Source organism: Apus apus, chromosome 13 (genome assembly GCF_020740795.1).
Source record: "Apus apus isolate bApuApu2 chromosome 13, bApuApu2.pri.cur, whole genome shotgun sequence".
In the NCBI taxonomy this organism is placed as follows: Eukaryota; Metazoa; Chordata; class Aves; order Apodiformes; family Apodidae; genus Apus; species Apus apus.
In genome coordinates, this window is record NC_067294.1 from 10,235,861 (window position 1) to 10,260,953 (window position 25,093).

At 42.5% G+C, this 25,093-nt stretch overlaps 1 protein-coding gene across 1 annotated transcript in view; it reads right to left on the reverse strand.

Moving 5' to 3' along the window:
• Nucleotides 1-20,291, reverse strand: part of ERGIC1 (endoplasmic reticulum-golgi intermediate compartment 1) — a 58,679-nt gene extending 38,388 nt beyond the window's left edge. The window contains exon 1 of the mRNA XM_051631056.1: nucleotides 20,186-20,291. Within this exon, the coding sequence (XP_051487016.1) occupies nucleotides 20,186-20,205 (20 nt within the window). The 5' untranslated portion in view covers nucleotides 20,206-20,291. The remainder of the gene's footprint in view (nucleotides 1-20,185) is intronic.
• Between the last annotated feature and the right edge of the window lie 4,802 nt (nucleotides 20,292-25,093).

Consider the following 25,093-nt stretch of genomic DNA (forward strand, 5'->3'; position numbering starts at 1 on the left):
CTCCCAGCCACATTTACCACTTGGCTTTGAGTGCTTAAAAGGCAGCCCACCCTCTCTATGCTATTCTGCTTCCCACATCTTCTACCTCAAGGATACATCCCCTCTCTCTTCTACTACCATGACACACATCTAAAAAGGGCTTTAAGCAAGACTCTGGATCGGATTTGCCTGGAGTTTTGAGAACTCCTGGGTCTATACTTAAGAGTTTCAAGCCTCTGCAAGCACAGTACAGCACATTCACAACAGTTGTCACATGAGGCCCTTAAAGCACTTGAAGGGTCACTTGATGTATGAGCACAGTGAGCATACACAACTTGCTTTGCATAGAACATCAGGTAAACAGCAGCCCAGCCTTGAACTTGCAGTTTAGAGGTACAACCAAGAGGAGTACAGAACAATCCAGGAGAACTGCAAAAAGCTTTACGGTTTTGTTTTGTAATATTAATATATATTTTTAATAAGGGCAGTCACTAAGGAATAACACAGAATCCAGAGTGGATAACACATGCAAAAGAGGCAAGGAGGACAGGCTGCATGGTAGGGTGGAAGGAGGAAAACTTGGTCGAGACTTTATTAACTCAGAAGCTTGCAGGATGACATCCAGAACCTGACTCAAGCAGCAGAAGGGAAGGCAAGCAGGGGAGGTGTATTCAAGCTTGCAGAGGGATGCTGAAATGATCAAAACAACTCACAGCAAAGGAACGGAAAGAGACAGATTTGGAATAAGACACGAACACTGTTGGCTAGCTTTTGCTCACTGACACATGATACCAGTAAGTCCAAAAGACTACCAAACCAAAAGAAAAAGGACTGTGTATGAGCATGTATCCTGGGAGAACATTCATCTGCTTGTAAAAGACATGCTCAAAGGAAAAATATTCTTGAGGGTACCAGGCATCTTCCCATAAAGCATCTGATACTGTCCATAGCTTGAGAAAGTACAATTTATTTATCATCATCCAGGATGATGAAAACATTAGCTGGGATTAGGCATTCAGAGAAAGACACGTTGGAAGCCCAAAAGGATAGCAAGACATCAAACTTTGAAGAGAATGGTGGAGATGCTGGCATGGCCAGGGAACACAGCTACCTTCTTAACTCTGATTTAAACTCTGAGTCAGAAGAAGATTAAAATTGCAGAAGATTTAATGACAGCTTAAGAAGTTGTTTGTAAGACACAAGAGAGATGAGATCCTCATAGTAAGTAGAGGATGGAACCCCAAAGAAGGCCTTATTAATGACATATAATTCTAGTAAGTAAGTAAATCAAGTAAACCCAAACAAATCTGTGAAGTTTACAAGACTTACTGTAACAGGAGACCCTAAACCCCAAGAAATCAGAGATCTGTGAAAGGACTAGCTCCTATCAGACCTAAGGGTTAAAAATCTGATTAACTTCTAGACTTCACTAGACAAACTCCTCTAATTTTGCCACTGCCTTCTTGCCTAGTCACAGAGCTCAAAGCAATTTCAGGGGAACACTTACACTGTCCTGGGAAGAGAAAAGAATGAGGATTAGACGCCACGGAAGATTTGTAATGTATGAGGGAGGAGGCCATAGAGTTGTATACATGGTAAAGGGGAACAGGTTTTACTTGCCCTCAGGTCAGATGTTCCTGCAAGAACCTGCAGCAAAAATTACAGTAAACCACCAGGTTCCTGAGGCCTTGGTCACTTGGAAGAGTATTTGTACCCTGGGAACACAGAGTAACCTTGTGCTCTTTATATTGCAAAAGCTGCCTTACAGATTTCTGATACTGGGACATTCAAAGCAGTGGAAGATATTAGTAATGCTGGAGGAAGACTGGATGTTCAGAAAGGTTGTACCAGGCAGCTCATAACCCAGAGAGACACACTGCACTGTGAACATCCACTTGATGGTCTTGTATCCAAAAGGACTGTGAGACACCAGGATGCAGATTCACAGCCTCACAGTCACTGCTCCATGCCCTCCTTGGACCCGCAGTGCTGCGCACAGGGTACCCCACTCCCACGCAGGGACACATCCCCTCACGCTTACAAAGCAAACACAGGGACAGTTTCCACAGGAAAACCAGCAAGAGATTTGTATCAAGCTTTTGGCAACTTTGTTCCTTTGCTCAGAATGGCGAGACATCTAAGGCCAAGTAGTATCTTCAAGTCAATTAACTGACCAAGCTGAAGGGTGGAAACAACAAACTTTTTACCAGGAAAGCTCTTTCTCCAGATCGTATGTATCCTCATAAAGCAAGCACTGGACCTTGCAATACCAGAACATCAAGGCTAAAGATAGAACTAGGCTGTCATCAGTATAAAAAAGGAATTTCCTGACGCCTCTAGTCTATCTATTGTCTTTTCTTTCAATGAACAGGATGGTTACAAAGAAAGGGGAAAAAAAGAGCTGTTTGGCAGTGTCAGAGTTTTGCAGGAACCAACATTCATAAATAACATGAGAGAATGCTACAATTCTTTTTTTTTCAATCCAATGCTGAAATAATGTAACTAAAAACTTTCTCACCTCACTGATGGGAATGTCCACAAGCTGGCAAAACAGCATTGTAAAGAAGAGCAGTACAAGGTTCTTTGATGAATAGGTTCAAACAAAGAATTCACAGACCTTAGCATGATTAAGCCAGGCAGAACTCCAGCTGTCTGCTGGACAGGGGTGCAGCAACCCTCTCAGAAGCACAGAAATTACATGTCTAGTCTCATGTTATTGCAGTTGCACAAGTAGACAGCGAGGTAAAATTGCAGATGGGTGCACCTCAATGGAGTTGAAGGATGTCAGATTTCAAGTGCCAGTAAATATTGGGACTTTGAAAGCTGTATCTAGACTACTGTGGGCTGTTAATATTTATTTCTTTTTCTTCAGACAGAAAGATATGCTCTTCGTTTTCACTTTTCACGTGCCACTAAAAGCATCAAAGTGTTTAACAAGCCAGCGCAGACGCAGCAGAGCTCACCTGAATGGGACAGCCACAGTCACGTCCAGGGCAGGCTGTGCAGTGGCAATGATAGATCAAACCCAACAGAATGAAGGAAGCTGACATCATAAGCCATGAGGTGATTCCTGACTTTCCTTTCAAATCTATCTGATTGACAGTACAACACAGATGACAGGGAGGGAAGATGATGTCTACCCAAACACTGTAGGTTTTTCTTGAACAGATACTTCAAATACCTGCCCTTCGTATAGGGATGAGCTCACTCCCTCAGCAGGAGCTGCTAGGGGCCTGGCTTGCTGCCAGGGTATGCTTTAGATACACCTGAACAGTTTCAAGTCTGGATCTGAAGTATTTCAGGAAATGAAGTAATAAATACATTATTTCACTGAAGATGACCACTTCCCCAAACAGAAAAAATACTCTCTGACATCTCTGGAGTCTAAAAAGAGCTTCAATAAAATACTACAGGAACACCTCTGGAAGATGCTGTTAACTTTTTAATGAGCAAGAAGAAAAGAACACGAAGCAGTAAAAAAACCCAAAAACCTGTAAGTAGAACTAGCTAGAGGGTGGTTAAATTTGAATGCCGAAGGGGAAACTCTGATACCTAAAGGATTTCACATCAGAGGAGGAAGAACACTAATTCCTCCTTCAATTTACAGTATTTGTTGCAACCCTTCAGTGTGCCCACTTCTTCCTGGCACGTAAGAGGGACGAAGCAAAGGAGCAATGCTCTGGCCATGTCACCTAGGGAGGACATTCAAAGCACAGCTTATAAACTTCCCTGTGCTACTGACTCACTGCGTGGAGTCACTGCAAAGGGACAGCAGATGCTTTAGCCCTGGCTGTGGAGCACTGAAACACAACTGGAGTGAGCAGCAGCGGGAAGTTTTCACACAACCCTCTGCAAGGCCTGTTTTACTGATTTAACTGAGGGGCAAGAGAAAGATTGTTTCACAGCTCTTGGACTGGATTCTGGATTCCAGTTAATCAAGCAGCCAAGGAAAAGTGCAGCACATCCACATGTGGCAGTTGGCCACAAAACAGAATTCAGGCACTGTAAGTCAGCAGCAAACAGATTATCCCTTTCCACTTCTCAGAGGATTGAGAAATTTAGCTTTAATGCTCACAGGCAGGGGGAAAAATGTTTTTTGTTCTTCAGACAGATTATGTTTTTCCCAGAAGAAATGAATATTTAAACATTAGTCCTCTTTTTGAAGCATACTGGCTCTATCAGAGCTACTTCTGTGGCACACCATCATTTATTACAGCAAATTGCATTTCTGATGTCAAAGATGATTAAAAAATAAAAATGAGTACCACAGCTGACATTCTACCTTTAGCAGGTCAATGGTGGTTTAAATACATCAAGTAATCTTGTTTTAGCTGCAAGGGTCCATGGTTGTGATTCACACAGAAGAATGTAGGTGTTGAAACAATGCTTGATTCTCCACCTCCTGTATTAACCAGCTTTAGAAATGACATCTGTCTTTCAGCAGATACCACGTTTGAAGTTGAGATCACTAATTCCTGGTGACATTACTCACTCTCAATCCGATGCACAGTGAACAACTACCTTAATTTTTTTACACAGCAGTAGCTTTGAGATTTCTTTGGAAAAAAAAAAAAAGTCTGATGCTGCTGAACCAATTTGCTTCATTAACAAGTAACTACTTAAAGTGACTTGCAAACTTAGCAGCAAAAACGTAACTTCACTATTAAGTTAACCAAGCAATTGACAATTCTACAGCAGATTTGACTAAACTAGACAAAGAGGAAATTATTAAGGAGAGATACAAAAAGTTAACTTCAAAAATGCTATAAAGATTATGTTGTTACTGCAGTAAGAAATCTGAAGAACTGTGGAGCCAGTGTTTGTATTTCAACATGTGTTATGTTGGAGACCCAGCGCTGGGTAAGTGCTCATGCACTGGAAGTAGGGAGCAACACCTCCATCATAACCTATCAGATACCATCATTCCTCTCAAAGGGAAGAAAAAGGGTGTGGGGGAGATGTCCCTAGGGTTTCCAAGATACAGGGATTAGAAAAAGACAACTGGTGAAGTCTTGCAGCCTAAACTGTCCCACAGGCCGTTTAGGGTCAGCAAAAACTCCATCCTCATAGTCAAGAAACATGACTGCTCTGAGAAACAGAGGGCCTGCAGATTGAAAAAGAGGGTGGCAAGGCCAAGGTCACATATTCAGAGGGACATGTTGGTTGTCTGAAGAAATTAAGAATAATACACCTTCCCAAGCTGAGATTGCTTCCTAGATCAACAAAAGCCCTTGGTCAAAAGCTCAAGTTTAAATCACAGCACAAATGAGCAATAATAAACCTTGTCTTCAGTGGCAGTTGGCACTTCAGGAGGAGGCTGTGGGGCATTGATACAGACTGTATCACTCAAATTTCTGTTGATTCCCTCTTCTCACACAATATTTACATCTCTGTAGTACAGGTTAATACACTCCCAAGACAGCTGTGCAGGTCAGAAAGGAGGAATAAGCTTGTCTTTTCAGAACCTTTCAAAAACACAACTGTGCTGCACTAAAACCACTGACTCTTTTGTATACCAAGAAAGCAAGCTCTAAAACCTGACAGTAGCACTGAATTTGCAGGCCCTCTGCTCTACAGTGAGATAGAAGATTAGGCTGGCCTTTAAAGAGCCATTTAATGCAAGAAATGTTTCCTTGTGACTGCACAAGGGAATGCAAGATGGTTAAAGCAGTTTTCAAAACTTGTTTCCTCTTTTGCTTCTGCCCATGTGCTGGTAATGCCCTCAAGCAGTTGAACAGCAGGTAACAGCTCCTGCAAACTGGAGGTACATTCAAGTGCAATATTGCTGCTGTTTTTTTCCATTTGTTAAGTCTCTCTGAGAAACCAAAGAAGTGAATCAGAGTGGCTGCAGGCCTCAAATACCAAGAATCCAAGAAGGCTTTATGTCAGTATTTCTCCACACACAGGCCAGTTCCTGACTAACATAACACAGAGCTTGCCTGTTCCTTGCAAAGTCCATGCATTACACATGCACTAGAAAATGGAATTAAAAGTGGAAGAGAGAATTTCTACCATGACACACTGTACTTGTCACATTCAAGAAATACAGCAACACAGAGGCATCCCATTCAGGTTAGACACACCAAGAAACTAATTCTTAAAAGAAAAAGCTTTTTGTCAAAAGAAGATAAAGTATGCTGCTTGATAATTACACTGGGTTGTTGTTTTTTCAGATGGATAGGAAAAACTCTTCCCCACAGTGCATTTCTAGGAACGTATATTCATTCAAAAACAAAACAACTTGAGACTGCTTTTGATGAAGAGTATATACACTCTGGAAGGATCACAAAGAGTAAGGCAGCTGCCAAACACAACCTTGGACAGTCAAGCCTATGCAGGTACCCATTTCATCTTCTGTAAGAGTCATCTTGAGGCAGCTGTCTCTGATAACAGGTTAGAAAACATCTAGTGTCTTTTCTTTGAGAGCATCTACCATTTAGACATTCTAAATAAACTCATTTTTAGGCCACATCCTTCTGAATTACACTAGACTCTTTAATTACTTCACGCAGACATCAGTGAATCCAGCCAACCATCTATTTCTATTAAACTGCCATTTAAGAGACGAATCATGCTTAACTCTGAGAAGGATTCATCTTCCCTTGAGACAAGGACATAACCTTGGGACTTGTCACTCTAGACACTTTTATTATTCCTTTTATTATTTCCTATCCACCTCCTTGAATATTTCTGTTTTATTGCTGTATTACAGACACGATTCAGAAATCAGAGATGGTTGGTTAAGTCATCTTTATTTGGTTCCCCTCAAGAGCTATAGATCTGAAGCAGACACAATCAGCTCTTCCCACAAGATTTGTATAGCTGTTATCTATTTTTAAGTTGTCATTTCATGAGAGAAGAGGTGCATCAGCAGTTCAGGAAATCAAGGTGGGTGTGAAGTGGGAAGAGAAGAATGAGCAACCTCAAGCTCACTTCAGGAAACATGTTTAAGTGCACATGAAATGAGCTGGAACGATGGCTCTGAAGAGTTTTCAACCAGTCCACAGAATGGGCTACCTCACTTGTACCACTACTACTGCCACCTCTGGAAGAAGCATTCCTAGAGACAGCAGAAGTGTCTACAGACTATATGATCCATTCAGTACCTGCTGCTATTAAGCTCTTAACAGAGATACCATTTACAGTTGAGAACCCAATGGTTCACTTTGCATAAAATGCTTTATCATTTATAAGGACATGGGACGTAGGAAGACACTCTGTCATGATAAATGTTGGATTAAGTCCATCTGACATTCAAAGACAAATGTGCACAAATAGACTCCATTTTCTCTCTCCAGGAAAACTTTAGTTGGTGCTACAAAGGGGAGATTAAAAATTTAATCACCACAACATCTCAGGAGCTTCTTTCTGTCCCCCTCCAGCTTGGAGACAGAAGGGGAAAAAGAAAAAGAGGCCATGTTGCCTATCTTCTATACGAATTCATGGAATCAAGAGGAAGTTATGGAGAAACTGTTGTCAGAGCAAGATCATTCAGGCTGGAGATTAATGGCAAAGGAAAACATCCTTTTTTTTAGTACCCAGTGGTATTTCTAGGGAAACCTTCCCACCAAAGGCATGCTCGTTTGTGTCAAGAATTTGTATCTTTGCAATATGCTGTCTGCTCAGGCAAGGAGATGTCCAGCATCTGAGCAAAGCTTAAGAATCAGAGTACAAAGTGCATAAGAGAAAACCTGCCTCCCCAAAAGCTGAAGGTGCTGCGGGGTTTGTGTTCACCCACTTGTTTTGGAGGTTTCACAAAGCATTTCAGAGAAAGAGCCAGCTTACAGAGAGCAGCCTGAAACTGGCACACCTGCCTCTGCATACTCTACAACACAGATATGAAGTAAAACAGATTGAAGGGAAGAAATTGTTGCCCCAGGACATTATCTCTCAGTGCTTCTTTGAGACGGATATTAAAAAAAAACAAGAAAAAAAAATATTACAAGATGCTAGAAAAACAAAGAAAAACTTGGAAGGCATATAGGATACTCCAGTGCCACTAGAAGAACAAAAGATTCTAAACAAAAAAAATCAAATCACTTAGCTAAAAGCTTAAAAAAAAAAGTTAATAGGCAGCAACAGTTCCTCTGTTTCCTTGGGTCACTACTCTCAAATAATGACTTTGGGCCAATTAATCCCTGCTTTGTCAACAAAGCTGCCTCAACAGCCTTTGAATGCTGGGCAGTAGGAGCAGGGCAGCCACACCAACTGCACAGCAGAAGCCACCAGGCACTCAGCTGAAGGTAGCTTTTAACTTCTTAAGGAGCCATTTAACTCTCAGTAAAAACAAGCAGCCTTATACATATGCCCTCGCAGACAAAAGGCAGAGAGGTACCTCTAACACAGAGCGTACCTTTCCAGCTTTGCTCCTTCCCATTAAGCACACCAGACACTCACAATAAGATCTTTAAAAGCAACACTGTTATTTTTGTACAATGGATACATCTAGAAACACCAATATTGTTTTTAACGTGACTGTTCCGGCTGAGGGAAATGTAAAAGTAGCACAAACAGCACAGCTGACTCATGGTTGCACACACAGTGCATTTTTGATCAACTAAAGACCATCTACTTAAAAAATAAAATCCCTGTCACCTGTTTGGAATCACTGGGGAGACCTTTATTTTTCACAGTTGTTAAAACTATACCTAGAGCTACTGTGACCAGGACCAGAAAGAAAAAGATTAACCTTTTTACTAGTTAAATTGATTTTATTCAACAGCGGAACAGCGGGCTGACTTGTAGGGTATGCAGAGATGGCCTGAAAGACCAGTTAACTAATTCCTTGTGCCTAACTAGAGAATATTTGAAATTATCAAAACAGTAAAGATGATGGCCCTGGAGAACAGCTAGTATCGGGGACCAAGGTAAAGGAACAAGTGGGTAAGACTCCACTCTGCCTAGGGACCCAAAGAGGGGCTGGACATCATCAGAATCCCCTGGGAGAGAGGGGAGGAATGAGCAGATGGGTGGGAAGGTGACACAGAAGACTAGTCAGCAGTTTTGTGGGTTGGATTATGTACCCCAGATGCTCGAAAGCTGATACAAGAAAAAGTCAGACCTAGTCTGACTAGCAGTTTGGAGCAAGCGTCTAAACTAGGAAACCATGGGCTTGAGAGACTATGCAACCCTTGAGTGAGAGGGCAGGAGACCTCTGAACAGCAGAGAGAGGGAAGGTAGCGCCAAAGGAATGTCAGAATGCACAAGGGTCTTTTCCTGGGGACACTGGAAAGAGCATTAAAATCAAACTACAAGAGGGTAGAAGTTCATTAGAACTAATTCTTTTGGGTTATTCTGTTTTGTTTTTAACTGGGGAAACATCAAGAACAGATTATCTTCTTAAGTAAAACCTCTTACTTTAAAAAAAGCAGAGACTTCCAACTCCCTATGCATTTTCAACTTCTTGTGGTCCTTGCTGTACCTGTTCTAGATAAAAAAACCAAGATTTTGTTCCACATATCTATCAGAGAAAGAAGCATTCTACACACCAGTAAATTTTTCCAAAGGAAGTGGATGTGCCTTAACCTAATGCCTTCCACTATTTATTTTTTTATTTCTATGGAGAAATATTAGTTCAAGATTTCATGCTGAAATCCTTTTAGATCTTGCTGCTTTTACTCCCATCCAAAGGCAAGCATGTGCTCTGACACTTCTGCAAGAACACTTCCCTCCTACACAGTCCAGCACAGATTAAAAAAAAATAAATGTAATAACTCTTCTTCCAACAAAGTAGATTAAATCTATCACCCTGATTTGAGTGGGAAAACACTGGCAAGATGTAAGCAGCACAGGAAGAAAATAGGAACTAATGACTCTCTGAGCACTTCATTTTGCAATTGTTAATTCTTTGTTTAAGTGGAATTTCTATGTTTCCTGTCTGACGGCAGATGAGAACATAGTGTGCAAAGAAAAGCCTAGGACAGCTTCTGGGACAGCCAGCTGCAGTCCCACAGATGGGATGTAGCAGCAGTAGGAACCTACAGACCTGAGTTCTGTTCTGCTCACATCACTGACTCACTGTGTAATCTTTCTTCTTCAGCATCTTCATTTTGTAGAGACACACCCGGCAACATCTGCCTGCTTTTCATCAAGCATGTTGAAATCTACGACTGGAAAACTCTGCAGAAGTATCATAATCACAGAATCATTCTGGTTGGAAAAGACCCTTAAGATCATTGAGTCCAACCATAACCTAACTCTGCAATCATTAACCTAACTCTACCAACCATTAAACTATGTCTACCAAGCCCAATGCTTAAATCATATTGCTAATACAAAGCATTTCTGATCCAAGTTCCAACTACGCTGAAGGTCTGTACAAGGAAAGCTCCAGGAAGATGTGCTTATGAAAACAAACTGGATGTGCACTGCAACAGCTGAGCCTTGGTTCGATAAGAGGGTTGTCCCTGGAGTGCATGTTTACAAACAATATTGATCAAGAATGGTTTTGTGAATTGGGACACAAACTTTGAAGCATGTGGAAAGTAAAATAAGTGATCCTGTTAATAAAAGTTTCACACGGAAAGTAAACACTGAATATACAAATACCAAAGGCTGGCTCTTAATGTGAGTTCAGATGCAAATACAGATTCAAAGCAGGACAAATAAGCCGATACTCATAAATACCAGGCAGTTATTAACACACTTTACAAGATTAACACCTGCGTAACAGCAGATAATATACAAACACCATTAAGTAATCAGCTAGTCCTCATTTACACACAATAGGGTGGGTATTAACACACACACTGCAGAAGTTGAGCTTTAAAGGACAAACTCTCAAGGCTTCAAAATTACATGGGAAACTGCTTAATCCCGAACTGCTTTGAGCACACTCTGATATGCTAATAATCAGACAAGGAGATGGGGCTAATGAGATTTTAAACTGTTTTATCTGTGCTGCAAGTAGGTGAAGTCTGGAATTTTCAATTTCTGTATGATTGACTCTTCACTTACAACATCACATCAGTTTTCAAAGCATGATCCTCAAAATATTTTTTTTGACCTGCTGACTCTCCACACTTTTAAGTCCAGAAGTGAAATGCAGGAATAGGTTTCCAAGCCAGCCAGCTCCTCCCTCTTAATTCTAGTTCCAAGAACATAATGAAACTAACAGAGGAAGTTTCTGAAACAAGGAGGAGCACTAAGAACAAGAAAACAAGGTTAGCCAGGAGGACTATCATTAATTATATAATCCAGCCTTTGGGTAATTGGACATTTAGGGAAAGGGGCCGAGAAAACATTGGAGGCATCAGCCCCTGCAGCATTATGTCATCCAGTCTCCTAGTTACTTAGCAGGTACAGGATTTGTATAGGAAAAAAACCCAAACAGTTATTTCTAGCTCAAAAGACTATGAATCCCCACAACACTTGCATAAAGAGGGCACCAAAAAAATGAATACGTTCTGCTCCCGTTTAATTGCTTTCCAAGGAGCTAGTTCTCCTGTTTTCTCACTTCTGCCAGCCTCCTTGACTCCAATGTGCTGTCTTGGACAACACCTTTTTGTCAACCATGTTCTAAATTTTGTACTTTTATTCTTTCAGTGCATAAAAAGCTTGTTCTCTATCGCCCAGGAATACAGAGGAATTACTATTGCTGAAATATGCCAAAAGTGCAAAATATTCTACCTGGAACTGAAGAATGGGAGAAAGTGGTGCATCAGATTTTTATTTTTTTTCAAATTAAAATGTTAGGCTCAAACGTATTTCAAAGGTAATTAGAAGGAGGAAAGTACTTATAATCTCAAATACTCAATGGCGGAGTCTTGCCAGCAAGCATTTTATTTCCTTTTAGGCAGTGAAGTAGGTGTCAAAATGAAGGATGGAAGAGAAATGTATTTTTAATAAAGTGAGCAAACTATATTCTGCTTCATCAAAACAGAAGAAAAGTGTCATGGAGAAAAAATGTTCATGTAAGGGGACTGGTATTTAAAGGGATCCAGCCCTTCACTGAACTGTAAGCAAAAACTGTTGATCTTCTGAGTGGCAGTACCATATTCTGGAAATGAGAGAGAAAGGAGGCAGAGAGAATGAGGAACAGGATTAAACATATATGGCTGCTCCCTAAACTAAGTAAATTGTTCAGATACTTGAATGTCGTAAGTAGACTGTAACCCTTTCTGTTGTAGAGCCTTCATGCTCCTTAAACTCAGATATCCTTGTTCCCCAGCACATCCCTGCACGTCCCACCACCTCATCTCCCCCAAACACTTCCTCCAGCACTGTTCCTCACTCATTCCCTCCTTTCTGAGCTTCCCAGTTAAACATCACTCCTTTTCTGAATTCAAGACCTGGCAGCTCAGAGTTCCCCTACCTCCTGCCATGTTCCTCCACCTCGCTGCCCACAGCTGCTGGCTCCCAGTGCTGCCAGTGCTGCTGGCCTCAGCAGCCAACTCCTCAGCCCTCCCCACAGACACCAACTCCTGATCTCTAGCAGACACTTAACAAAATTTAAGCTTGGACAGTGACTTCCAAGAAACTACCTACACATAACTCAGAGCAAAACCACAACACAGCTATGGAAAAAAAGAGCTGTACCATAGTCTTTCCTATAGCTTCTAGGAATCACAAAACATTAACACTCTGCTGCTGCCTGGTACTGATGAACACAGTGAGAAAATGTCAGGTAAGATTAATTTAGCAACAGGACCATGTAAATTTGTGGATGCTGCTTTCTGAAAGTTTTACATCCCAGCTGCACTAGGACAGCACACAAGAGATTTGTATCAAAGAGACAAATCAAGAGATTTGTACAAAACATCATGAACAAATGCACCTGGAGAAGAAAAAAAAAAGGGGGGGGTGTGTGTGTGAAAAAAATAGCTCCATCTTCAAAGGCACACAGGCCAATGCATACCCTACAGAATGGCACAGATTTCTCCATATCAATAAGGAAAAAATCCTATATGCCTGCTAAACTCGCCATCACGCTGGACAAGGCCAAGAAAACCACTGCACAGAGAAACTGTTCAGCCACTGGTCTGGGGAGTGAACAAAGCAAGGTCCCCTTAAAATAACCAGTAACTGAGACTCAGGAAAGGGACTGCCACTGGTCTGAAGCTGAAGAGTTCAGAATAGGAGAACCCTGGCTTGAGAGAACAGACCATGGTGTTCACTGACGTACGCACGTAACACACACCATCTTCTTTACCCTCCAAAGCAATTCCCATACGACAAAAGCTACACTTAATACACAAGATTTAAGGGCAAAACGCATACCCTTTCCCAGAGCATTCAGCAGGGATTCAAATGTTGTATTTTTCAGTAGCTGACCTAGTAATATCAATAAACCAGTGACCAGTTCACGTTCTCCTTTTTATATCACAATCCAAGGAGATGAGAATTTCTGTATGTGCTTCTACAACTCAGTCCAACTTTTTAGTTGCATATAAACTGCATTACCTGCAAGCAAGTACAACTCCTATATATTATCTGGCTTCCAAGTGAAGTTCCTGGTTTTGACTCACTTTCCAAGAAACATCCATATTGATGCTACTCCACTACAAAAACATGACTGATACAGACTTGTAGTTGGGAACCAGGTCTACAAGTGTTTGTTAGTTCAGATATAACTTGTTGTAACACAGCAGTCAGACTCAGATTTCAGTTCAGTAAGGCCACATTTGATTTAGAGTGATGTGGAATCTGAGTGAGGCTCTCAGACCTCACCGTTATCAGAAAACAAAGTCATATTTACATTACTGGCTGTACTGGTGTTAGAACAGGCTCTCCAATCTTGTTTATTCATGGCACACAGTGATCTACTGAAATGGACAGCAGTTGGGGAGCCAAGTAATGAACACTAAGCCACCACGACTCCCTGAAATCCTGTTAGTACTAATACATGCCTGTGTACAGTAACATAGCATTTTGAAGGATCTTCTACCAAATGCCAATCTTCCTTGCTTCTCTGGATTAAACTAGATACATCTAATTTGGAAACATCCTTAAGAACCAACCAAACAAAAAGCAAACATCCAGACACACTGTCCAACTATCTACTTGCAGTCCCTACTTGTATGTGTGTATGTCTCCCATGAACACTACTAAAATATTCAACGTTTCAGTATAAGGAAGACTGTAGATTGTGGCAAAATTGTGGTTAAACAATTTTTTGGCAGCATTTTGGGTGAAGCTGACTCAATACATAAAGACATAAATACCTAGACAACACTTCAGAGCTTGGATAGAAGACAAAAAAAAAAACAACAAAACCCAGATGATTCTACTATTTCTTCTTTTATTGTAAGATTATGTTTTTCTCACCACCTCCACCGCTTGAATTCCATGCCTAAAAATCCACATGCACACTTCCGAATACAAGCTCTACAACTTCCACAGCTTCTCACTCCACGCTCGTGGTGTTGCTTCAACTCCCATTTACAGCGTGATTCAGTCATTTTCACAGCAACGAACTATGAAAGCATCTGTGTCATCGATGAGTGAACAAAGGCGGACAGTTTAAGTTCAGAAAGAACCATACAAAACTCTCCTACAAAGCCAGACCTTTATGCTTCTGTACTTACTCAGGCAAAGTTTTCTACTCCAACTATATCTTAAGAGAAATAATGCATTAGGGGAGACATAGGAAGAAATATTTACACATGATCATGCTCTATATAACCAGTTATTTGTGGCATAAATGTCAATAGACACTGTCTGTACAATTCTGCTTGCCCATCTGACTGCTGTGACTGCAGAATAATTACTCAGGTGCCCTCAAAGGGCCATTGTTGAAACCAAGTTAGTCATGGTACTGCCTGGCACCAAAATCAACTTTGGTAATTACGTAAGGTGGCAGCAATACCACTTGGAATGCTTGTTTACCAGTGACATTGCACAATGCAAAGTGGAACATGCTCACCAGATGTGGCTGCAGTTCAAGATGAAAATACACTGCAAAATTCTCAGGTGCTCTGAAGTGATAAAGCTACCACTTCAGTAGCTAGACAGAAAAACTGCAAGGCCCTTCAGAGCACAGAGGCAGCAATCTAACCAGCGCAGGACAACGTTACAGTCACTGGTATAAATGTAGGCATTAATTTAGGAAGCCACGGCCACCAGCTCAGTCACAGACAGGATTTAAGATTTTGAATGAAATCATTGTACAAGTGGCAACTTCTCTGGCTGTGGAAGCAAGAGTGACCACACACAGCTTAGTGCAGTGCACATGTAAACCCTTCTGACAGGTCACTGCTACACACAAACCCGTAGGCACAACTCAGCTAGAAAGAAGCCAAGCCAGCTGACTTTAGCTATTTATTCTTCTTTTGTCCTCCCCAAATTGTTCCAGCCAAGAACACACCTACCTGTTGCTATCACCACCATGTACGTTCTATAGGAGAGGCATCATGAGCTCATTTGTTAAATTAAGTTCAGCAAGTAATTTTGCCAAGTGAACTGGTGTGTGTTAATGCAGCTAGTTACACACTGTGCTCGGAGGTGGATGGATCACAGAGCACCACGATGAGAAACGCAGAGCTGGGTGAGACTTCACAAAGAGATTCCAAATAAAAACTTCTAAGCAAACACATACATTTCCACTAGTATTTGATATTGATTTGACAGTGCCAAATCATTATGTAGTCACCCTTTCTACTTAACAATTGGCAAATGTTAAAACATAGGCCAAACAAATCCCATACAATTTAAGTGAAATTTGAGGGGTTGCAGAAAGATTTTTTTTGTGACCCTCACAAACCTGTCAAAAGAAAAATAGAAGGATTACAAATGACAATTTTGTTCCTTCTTTTTTTAAGACTGGAGACTAAAATAAAATTATTTTCCTTGGGCTCACAATTGTATGAGAAATTGTTGTCCAAAGGGTTGCTTAGTTAACAAAATATATTTTTCCTTAGACTCTAAATCGCCTACAATCTACTGGTTTGCCCTCATTAATCTGGCTGGGAACTGAAGGCAGACATTAGACCTCCTTGATGTTGCTGGAGCAGTCTCTATAACTGGTTTCACAACTGTGCCAGGTCAGATATCTTGAGCATCAGTTTGCCTACTAGCCATCACAACTCTTAGGTCTAAATTAAAACCAAGCATACTGCTTCTCCTAAAAGCAGTAAGGTTGGAAGTTTGTCAGCTTCACTTAAGATTGGACAATTTGATTTAAAAAGACATATGGGAACTGAAGCAAAGACTAGCCTGTGTCCCAAAACAACAAAAATGTTGTTTATATTTATATTTATTAATCAGAACACCCACATAAAAAGTATCCTTTATCACAGATGTGCCAAAGAACAGCTGACGGGGGGGGGGGGGGGGGCGGGCCTGTTGAGCTGTGCAGATGGAATAAGAGCCTTTGCTGCAAAGAACTTCCACTCTAAATCAGCATTTAAATCTAAATCCCTTCTAATCCCTGCTCCTTTCCCATGACCTTCAAAGTCCAGGTATAACATACTGTCACTTCATTCAGACTATCAAACTGAAAAAAAAAAAAAAATCTACAAAAAACTGAAACGAACCAAATAAGAAAAAAACCCTAATGAAACCACCACAGTAATTAATCATGGGAAATAAATTCTTAATTTCTCAGTTAAATATAAAAATAAGAATTCATGGATATATGCCACTCTTTACCAAAAACAGTGGCCAGGGCACAACGGAGAATTGCCCACAATTAGAACAAAATCTTGCTTTCTGAGCAGAATATTTTCGTTTTTCTAAGTCTAATCAGTTAAAGCTACCAAAATAGTTCAGAAGTTTCAGTATCTGCTACAAAGCCATCAGGAACTCTTTCATGCAAACATGCAGATGCTAAGAAAAGCATCTTGCAGCAGCATTTCTCTCTACGCGTCACTTCATTTTTACTTCTGTAATTCTCAACACCTGAAGTCCAGCACTGGCATTCACTGCTGAAGATAACCCTCCTTTAACTGGATGAAACAACATGGGACAAACCTGCTGGCCCACAATCACCATTCAAGATGACCCAGGCCTACAGTTTAATCTAGTTATGATTTTAACCATCCACAGATGCTCTAAGTACGCAGGCAATGCTGGGTTTTAAAGGCTTGAGGGGGAAATACCCTTTCAGCTTCAGGATCATACCTCAAAATCCCCAATCAAATCAGTATGAAGCTCACACAGGTTCTAACAAACCAGGAGGAGAGGCAACAAGGAAAAAAATCTTTCTCTGTCTTGCAGCCAAACAGGTTTTAAAAACTAAGAAAGAACCCAGACTCCCAGAAATAAAAAGTGATTTAGTAGTTCTGTAGGAAGGCTGGTGTCTCGTGACATGCATTGAGCAGACCTGAACTGAAGTCTCCAATCTGGAAGAGGAAAGCTTGGGTCCTTACCAATATCACAGCAGGACTGTAGAGATTAGTGCAAATTAAAAGCTTTCAAAAATGAAAAGTATTAAGTGCTAAGTATCATTAAAACCCTAAAGATACTTGGGACAGAACAATAATTGTTCACTTGAAATTACTAGAAGAATATTATTTTACTTACAAACTAAACACATTTTATTTTAGCAAAGGGAATTATTGATAAGCAAAGAAAACAAGTCCTACAGAAGAAAAAAAAAAAGTACAAGGAACAAAACAAGCTACTTCCATATCTGCTATCAACAAATATGCCTGAGACTAACTTATGGAGACAACTTTCAAAGAAACCTTTTCAAGCACTTTGGCTTTTTCAGTCTGGACAAATATGAACCTGTAAGGAAAGAGATTTAGTCACATGGACAGAAATGCTTTCTTTGACCTGTAGTTGGTGAATAATACAGACTTTTTGGCCATGGGCTGTTTTCATCACTTGTAATTTGTGTCTCTATCTTCCCCAGAAGACACTGTGGCAACCTATTCCTCCTAGACCTATTTTGTGTGAAAACAGAGCTAGAGCCTCAAACTTCTAGCTGGTCTACTATGCCCCTCTCTACAACTGATGTGAGCTGTTGATATCTTGCTACTCTAAAATATCAAAAATAAAAGGTCTAAGTGAGGGGAGGATACAACAAAAAGAAAAAAAAAACCCTGGCCTTCTCAAATGCCTTAGCAGAGCAGTTAAGGTCAGCGATTTCTTCAGACATATTAGAAACACAGACCTGTGAAATCTGTGGCATCCAGAAGAACACAATGCCTTTCCACTTGGAACCTCTGAATTTTGGACTCCAGAAGATATGCAGGGGCACTTTTAAGTTTCTTAACAATCCAACCCTCTAATCACCCAACAGGCATTAACACCAACTTTGAAGTGTGTGCTAAAGACAGGCTGCCAAACTGTACCTGCCAAAGAGAACGTCCAGGTGAAACTCTGAAAAACCTTGTGTTTTACATCATGAAAAACACTACCTATCCAAACTTACTACAGGTGGTAACCTTGTTTCTCTGAGAGTACTGTATTGTATGTTCTATAGGTGGGAGGAAGTAACGGAACTTTTTTTTTAATGTATGCATCATACTTTACCTACAACAGTAAAATTTTCCAACCTCAGCAGACTTTTTTCCACTGACTGCACAATGAACAAAAACCACAACAGCTAAAACACAGCTTGTAACCTTTGCAAAACTTTTGGTCCTGAACTCTGTTCATGCTTCTAAAACAGGACAATAGTTTCTCTGTACATTTGATGATAAAGTTTTGTCTTTTAAAAATTCATCTTTGCAGAAACGCTGAACTTCAGCAAGCTTTTATTATTTGAGAAGGTGCTTCGAATCTGAATGACAAATAAGTGATTTGCAACTGTGAATTTTTAAAAGGTGGATCTGAACTGATGCCTGTATGTTTTTGTAACTCGTTAAAACAAACTCTACAACTCAGCGTTTACTCAATGTCTTTGTTCCATTCCAACGTGAAGCACTAGTGCTGGCTCTTAAGATGATTACTCTTGGTGAGCCAGTGTTTCCACATGCACATTCTGAGACCAAACAAAAATTACATTTTCAGAGATGTGAAATAACATTTTCTTTATCTGCTATTACAAAGTAACAGACACAACCCCATACCCCTTATTGTTCATGTACAAGTCTAAAAAGAGATGGCAATGGGATGTGCAGCTGGTAAAACGTCTCCAAAGTTGAGAAGAATTTTTCTACCAAATTTTACACAAAAGCAGAAACGGGGCTCTGGGCCCTGAATCCCACATGATCCAGCAAATGCTTTTTCCAACTTCAGCAAGTTTTCATTCAGAAGCAACTGCCTCCATGTTGAACAGTGTCCCACTGATCACATACAAGATCCTGTTGGCATGTATAAATGAGGCCTGATTTAGAACAACAAAAATACAATACATAGCTTTGGCTAGGGAGAACTAAAAACCTGCAGTATCATCACTTCCCTCTGTCACCTAAAAGCAATGCAAATATATAGTTAATAACTGTCCTACATGAGAAGCATCAAGTAACAACTGTATCTCTGCATTCCCAAAAACATGCGTTTTTAATTGTAATGCTAATGCTCTAGCAAAATCTACATGAGAAAACTCCACTGTTTGTCTTCCCTATGGCACCTATGAATTTGGAAAGTTACAAATCTTTGGTTCAGGAATGGCTCAAAAAGAAAATGAATCCACAGTTACTATTTCAGCTCCGTTGAGTCAAAGGGATGTTTCTTGCTTCTGCTTCAGTCTCTGACTGCTGTGGCCCACAGGACGCGGGTGTCCCACAAGACCAAACCCCACAGCTCACACCTGCTCAGAACGCCAAGCCCAGGGGTGGAGGGTGCCTGTGCTGGCTTCCAGGCACGAGAGCTACAGAAAGCTTTACCCACAGGTAGCCTCACTATCAAGAGTGACCTCCTGAGCTGCTCCGGGAGCCCAAGGGCCTGCGGGAGGAGAAGGGGCCCTCAGCCCAACACCCGCCGGGGTCACCCCCGAGGCCCCACAGCTCCACCCCTCCTGCCCGGGGCAGCTCGAAACTCCACACACCTCCTTTGTGTTTTGCACAACCGTGTTATACAACAACAGCCGCTGGCTGGGCACGGCCTCCCAGCTTCCCAGGTCTCTTCACTGCCTAGACCTACTTCCATCCAGCCATCCAGGCATCCCTCGGGTTTCACCTCGCCCACGGCCGCCCAGCGGCCCGGGCCCGGGCCTGGCCTCATGCTGCGGGGCGGCCTCGCACGGGCGGACGCCCCGGCCGGGAGGCGCCCACCGCCCGCACTGCCTGCCCCGGCCGGGCGGGAAGGGCGGCCCCGCCGAGGGGCGGGCCAGGCCGGTGGCCGCGGCGGGGCGGGCGGCTGGCCCGGCCGCACTCACCTCCTGAAGTCAAAGGGCATGTTGGTGGCGGGCGCCGGGCAGGCTGCGGGCCCCGCCGCCGCCCCCGGCCCGGCTCTCGGCTCGCTGCCGCCGGCCGCAGGGCCAGGAAGTGACGGCCCCGCCGCGCAGCACCAGCCCATTGGGCGGCGGGGCCGAAGCCGCTTCCGCCGCCGGGTCACGGGCAGCGGCGGGAGCCGAGCCCCCCGAGGCCGGCGCTGCGGGCACCCGGCGGGCTTCGCCTGCCCCGCCTCCCAGCCCGGGGGCCGCCGAGCTCCCCCGCGGCACCCCCAGGGGTCCCCTCAGCGCCCCGCAGCCCCGAGGGCGCTGCCATCGTGGTCCCCTCAGCCCCCGGTGGCCGCATCCCCCGGCCGTGCCCGCAGCGCCCCGAGAGCCCTGAGGGTGCCCCGGGGGGGCTCTTGGCACCTGCTGCTGCCCCCGCTCCGGGGCCGGTGCTGCCCGGCGGCGCGGGCTCAGCCCAGCCTGCCTCGCCGGGGCACGTCGGAGCCCGCCGGCCCCTCCGCAGCCGCCGCGGCCGCGGGGTCAGCCCAGCCCTGCGGGCCCCGGCGCGGCAGCCCGCACGGGTCTCGGGTTTTGTTGGGCATCTCTTGGCGTTCTCAACATCGCAATAATAACAGCTCGTGATGGTGTCTGCAGCGCAGCGTTCTCGCTGTCTGGAGGCTGAGTCAGGCCGCAGTGACAGGCTGGGGAAAGTCTCGCGCTTCAAAGAGTCCGTAAAGGCAGGAGGAGCAGCCCTGCAGCAGAGACCGGCTCCCCAGCGCGGCTCTTGCTCTTGGAAATACTTCTGCAGTTGTATTGGAGGCCGGTGAATTAAAATAAGAAAAATATGCCCATTCTTGAGGTGGAACATTTCCTCAGTCTTGCCGTTTTGCCTGAAGGACTGGTGCTTTTGTCTGAGGGCATCCCTGCCAGATTCCATGGGATGTGTGTGGCTCATCCCACGCTGCTCCGTACCCCATTCCCTTAATAGTGTCACCAGTCAGGGATTTTATTGCTGCAGTTAAGTGTATCCACTGCTGTATTAAGTGCTGTCACTCGTGGTGTATGTTAGATTACAGGGCAAGAACAAAATACAGCTACTCTTGCCTTTTAGGTTTAAAAGCAGGGCAAGAGAAAGAGGGAAATGTCAGCAATCTGAATGTGCTGTGTGCAACATGCTGCTTTTCTAATTCATTCTGCAGCTTTCTTCCCCTTCTTCCTGCTGTCATAATCTCTGCACTTGGAGATTTACATCTTTCCTTTTTTTTTTTTTTCTTTTCACCTAGAAACCAGGCCCGTAGCTGGATTAAAAAAAAAAAAAAAAAAAAAAAAGAAATTCATATCGAAACAATCAGAGAAAAACTACCAAAGAGTCAGAGTTGTTAACCAATGTCATTTTCCTTCAAAGAAGAGATAACAATTTATGCTGAGAAAATTCAAAACTAAACTGGAGGGGTCCCAGGAATGAGATAACAAGGCACAATCCCTCAGAAGCCCCCAGGGAATAGATAAAAATACCTAATTGTTTCTGGTTTGTTTTGTTGTGTTGTTTGTTGTTTTTTTTTTTCCTCTCAGACATCTAAATTATCCAACCACATTGTGCAAGCATATTCAGCAAATTGCTAACTGATCAGCCACGAAATCCTGCTGCACTTTGCATTGTGCTCCAAAACTGAACAACCCACTGAAATGAATGTGGCTATTCTCATCTCTGATGAGGTCAAACCAATTACATAGGCATAGCCAGGGGGTACTATCTCTGGTGGAAAACAAAACAAAACAATGCCTATCAAGTTAGAGTTACACAACCGAGTGTTCGTCTAGTGTCCTGGCAAGGCCTGATATCATTAGCTGTTATTAACTGTGTTGTGCAAAGACATCAACTCTCTCAGGAGCCAAGAGGGTGCTGAAGTGGTTACAAAAGCACTTCATTTGTACAGTAGACAAATCCTGAGGTGGCCTTGAAGAGTCATTCCTTTTGCAGGCTGGAGGCTCAAGAACACAACACAGTAAGAGCTCACATTAGGAAGATTTTATTTGCAACCAAAAGGTCAAACTCTGAAGAAAGTAATGGGCTCAGAGCAGCGCCAGGACAGCTTTCCAGTTGGGTCCAGCTCACTTACATCCTTGCCAAGGGAAGATGAAGTTAATGCCCTGAGATAAGACCCTCGTCACCATATTGTTTAATTATATAAGGCTTCTACTGAGCCTGAGATAAGAACAGGAATTTGTCCACAGTCCAGCTGGGTGCGGCTGCTTAGATCATACTGTGTATTAGAATGGGAACTAAAAGCACGGGTTTAATCGAGGTGGTTGTCGCATCATTAGAAGGGGAATAAGTAAACTGATACTGACAACTGATTTAAAAGTTAACTCTCTTTTTCATGTGAACAATAAACTACCATTTTTCCTGACAGCAGTAGCCTTAAAACTATCGATCGTTTCGCTTCAAATTGCATTAGGAACATTAATTGAGGCAAACTGCTACTCTGAAATCAGTGTTTTCAGGACTCTTTTAGCAACGAAGAAATTGCAGCAAAGGGATGAATTGGCTCACCTGAGACTACAGAATAAGATAAGCTTCAGCTCCAAAATTAGCAAATAAATTCCTTCATTCCTAATTCTGTATTCATCATTCTTCTCGGGAAAAAAAAATAATTAAAAAAATTCCCCATTCCAGTTTACTTTCTTATAGATAAATCAGATCATGGATGTCTCTGTCTGGATTCCTAACTAATGCCTCACAGGGTCTAGACTGGTACCTCCAGTACCACTATAAAAAAAAAATAATTAAAAAAAAAAAAGTGGCCCAAAAGTGGTTTATTTGACTCATCCTCCCGGTTATTTACTCTATAAATGCATTATTTCTCCAGGTTTCCTAGATATTCCCAATTTCTAGATGATGTGCTATTGTGTACTTTTAACTTCACATCAATACTTAACAATTTCAATTACCTCTATTTTGTAATCCTAGAATTTCCTCTCTCCCAAAAAAGTGTAACCTTGATCCTTACCCATTCACCGTGAGTTTGGATAATACAACATCTTGTAACACTCATGTATGATTTCCTCTTTTGTTTGTGGTTCCTTACACACCACTGAGCTTTAGGTTAGCCTCTGGCTTGTGCTACAGAATTGTCCTGGGAATGTACTGTAAGTGCTGTGACTGGGTCATGAGCAGCATTGTTTGCTAAAGGCAAAGCTGGGTACACGCAGTCATCGCTGAGGTCAATTAGGTTTCGTTCATCAACTGGGAATGTGCAGTGACTGTTAAGGAAGGTGCAATGCTTATTCACTTAAGCCCCTTTTGCTACCGAGGTGTGTTTGCTCCCTGCTGAAGTGCAGCTTTTTTGTTGGGGGGGTGTTGTGTGGCAGGGCACGCACCACCAGGTTCTACCCTTGTGCATCTGTGCCCAGGATGGGCTCGGGGCGCTGGTGTCAGGGTGGGTTGGGAGCGCGTTGCTTCACAGGGCGTGGTGACCTGATGGTGTGTTGTGTTCCTCAGGGTGTGTCGCTGCCTGCGTGAAGCATTAAACACCACTGCCGTTCAGGAAAAGGAAAAAACATTTTAGAGAATGAAGAGAAAATGCTATAAAGCATTTAAAATATAAATAACAGCGTCTGAGGAAACATTTCTGAAGGAACAGGATGCGCATGTAGGTGAAGAATTCAAATACAAGTGCTGTGCTAAGTATAATCAGTAATGAAAGCTCAGCCCTTCCTCTTAGGATTTCAGTAAGCTACATGTTGACAGTACTTTCTAAATACCAGGGAACAAAAAAGCAAGCTTTAAGTCTTGTGGCAGTGTAGTATGTGTTTATCATTGTCACATACGTTATGCTGTCCAACTATTATGAGACTGGACTTTAAATGGACAGTAGGATAAATAAGTTGCTACTCAAACTTACTACGTAAGATTCTTTTTATTGAGTATCTGAGCTTTCTTCTTCAGAAGACATAACAACCACCTCTCCCTGCTCAATAAGCAGAAGAAATAATCTGATTATTTGATAGATCACAGGTCTGGGTATAGCTGCTGTGTATATGTTTGAGTATGGAGAAGAGGGTCTGTGCAGCCACGTGGCCTCTTCCTTGCCCTGTGACAGTGGACATGCACATTGTTGGGCAATGCTAAGGGGAATCTACCATTCTTAAAGTCCCTAGAAAATGTGCCCTGTTTTTAATAGTGTTTCACTTTGCTTGTTTACTTTACTTTTGGGTGCCAGGAATCTATTGTGGGAAAGTCACTGAACATTTTTGTATTTGGTTTCTTCTTTCTCTGTGGAAATAAACTCCACAAAGAAGTTTCAGCTCCTATCACAGGCTTACCTCATGCTTTCACAGCATCCCTATATTAATTCATGTTTAGTGTAGCTCAGGAGACTGCAAACACATGAAAGGTCATGGGCAAAGGGTGATGCAAGTTAACAGTTAACTAGATTGAAGTCCTTTCATAGAGGACTTTGAACTAAAGCAGAGGGCTAGATCTCAAAGAGATTTGGGATAAGCAGCAAAGAAGAGTCAAGGATTAGCACCTGATTCTCAAAGAGAGAATGCTCTGTAGTGAGTTAAAAGCCTAAATTCCCTGTACACTGGAGGAGAATAGTTGGGAACTTAAGGACTTCAAGTGCCCTGAGCCAGTACACTGAGTGGCAAGATGACAACATCAGCCAGTAGGAAATACTTGAGAGAAGGGCACATCTGAATATCTCACTGTGAAACACTCATACAAGACCAAAAAATGTTTGTTTATGGGTTGAAGTAACACATTTGGCATGGATACCTGGATCAGTCTTGGGACTGGGATACTGGTGAAGGGGCCTGTGACTTATGCATGTTAAATACCTATAAGCACATAAGCACTTCTGAGAGTTTCCTTCTGCCTTGTACTTTGAGTCCTACTCAGTCATA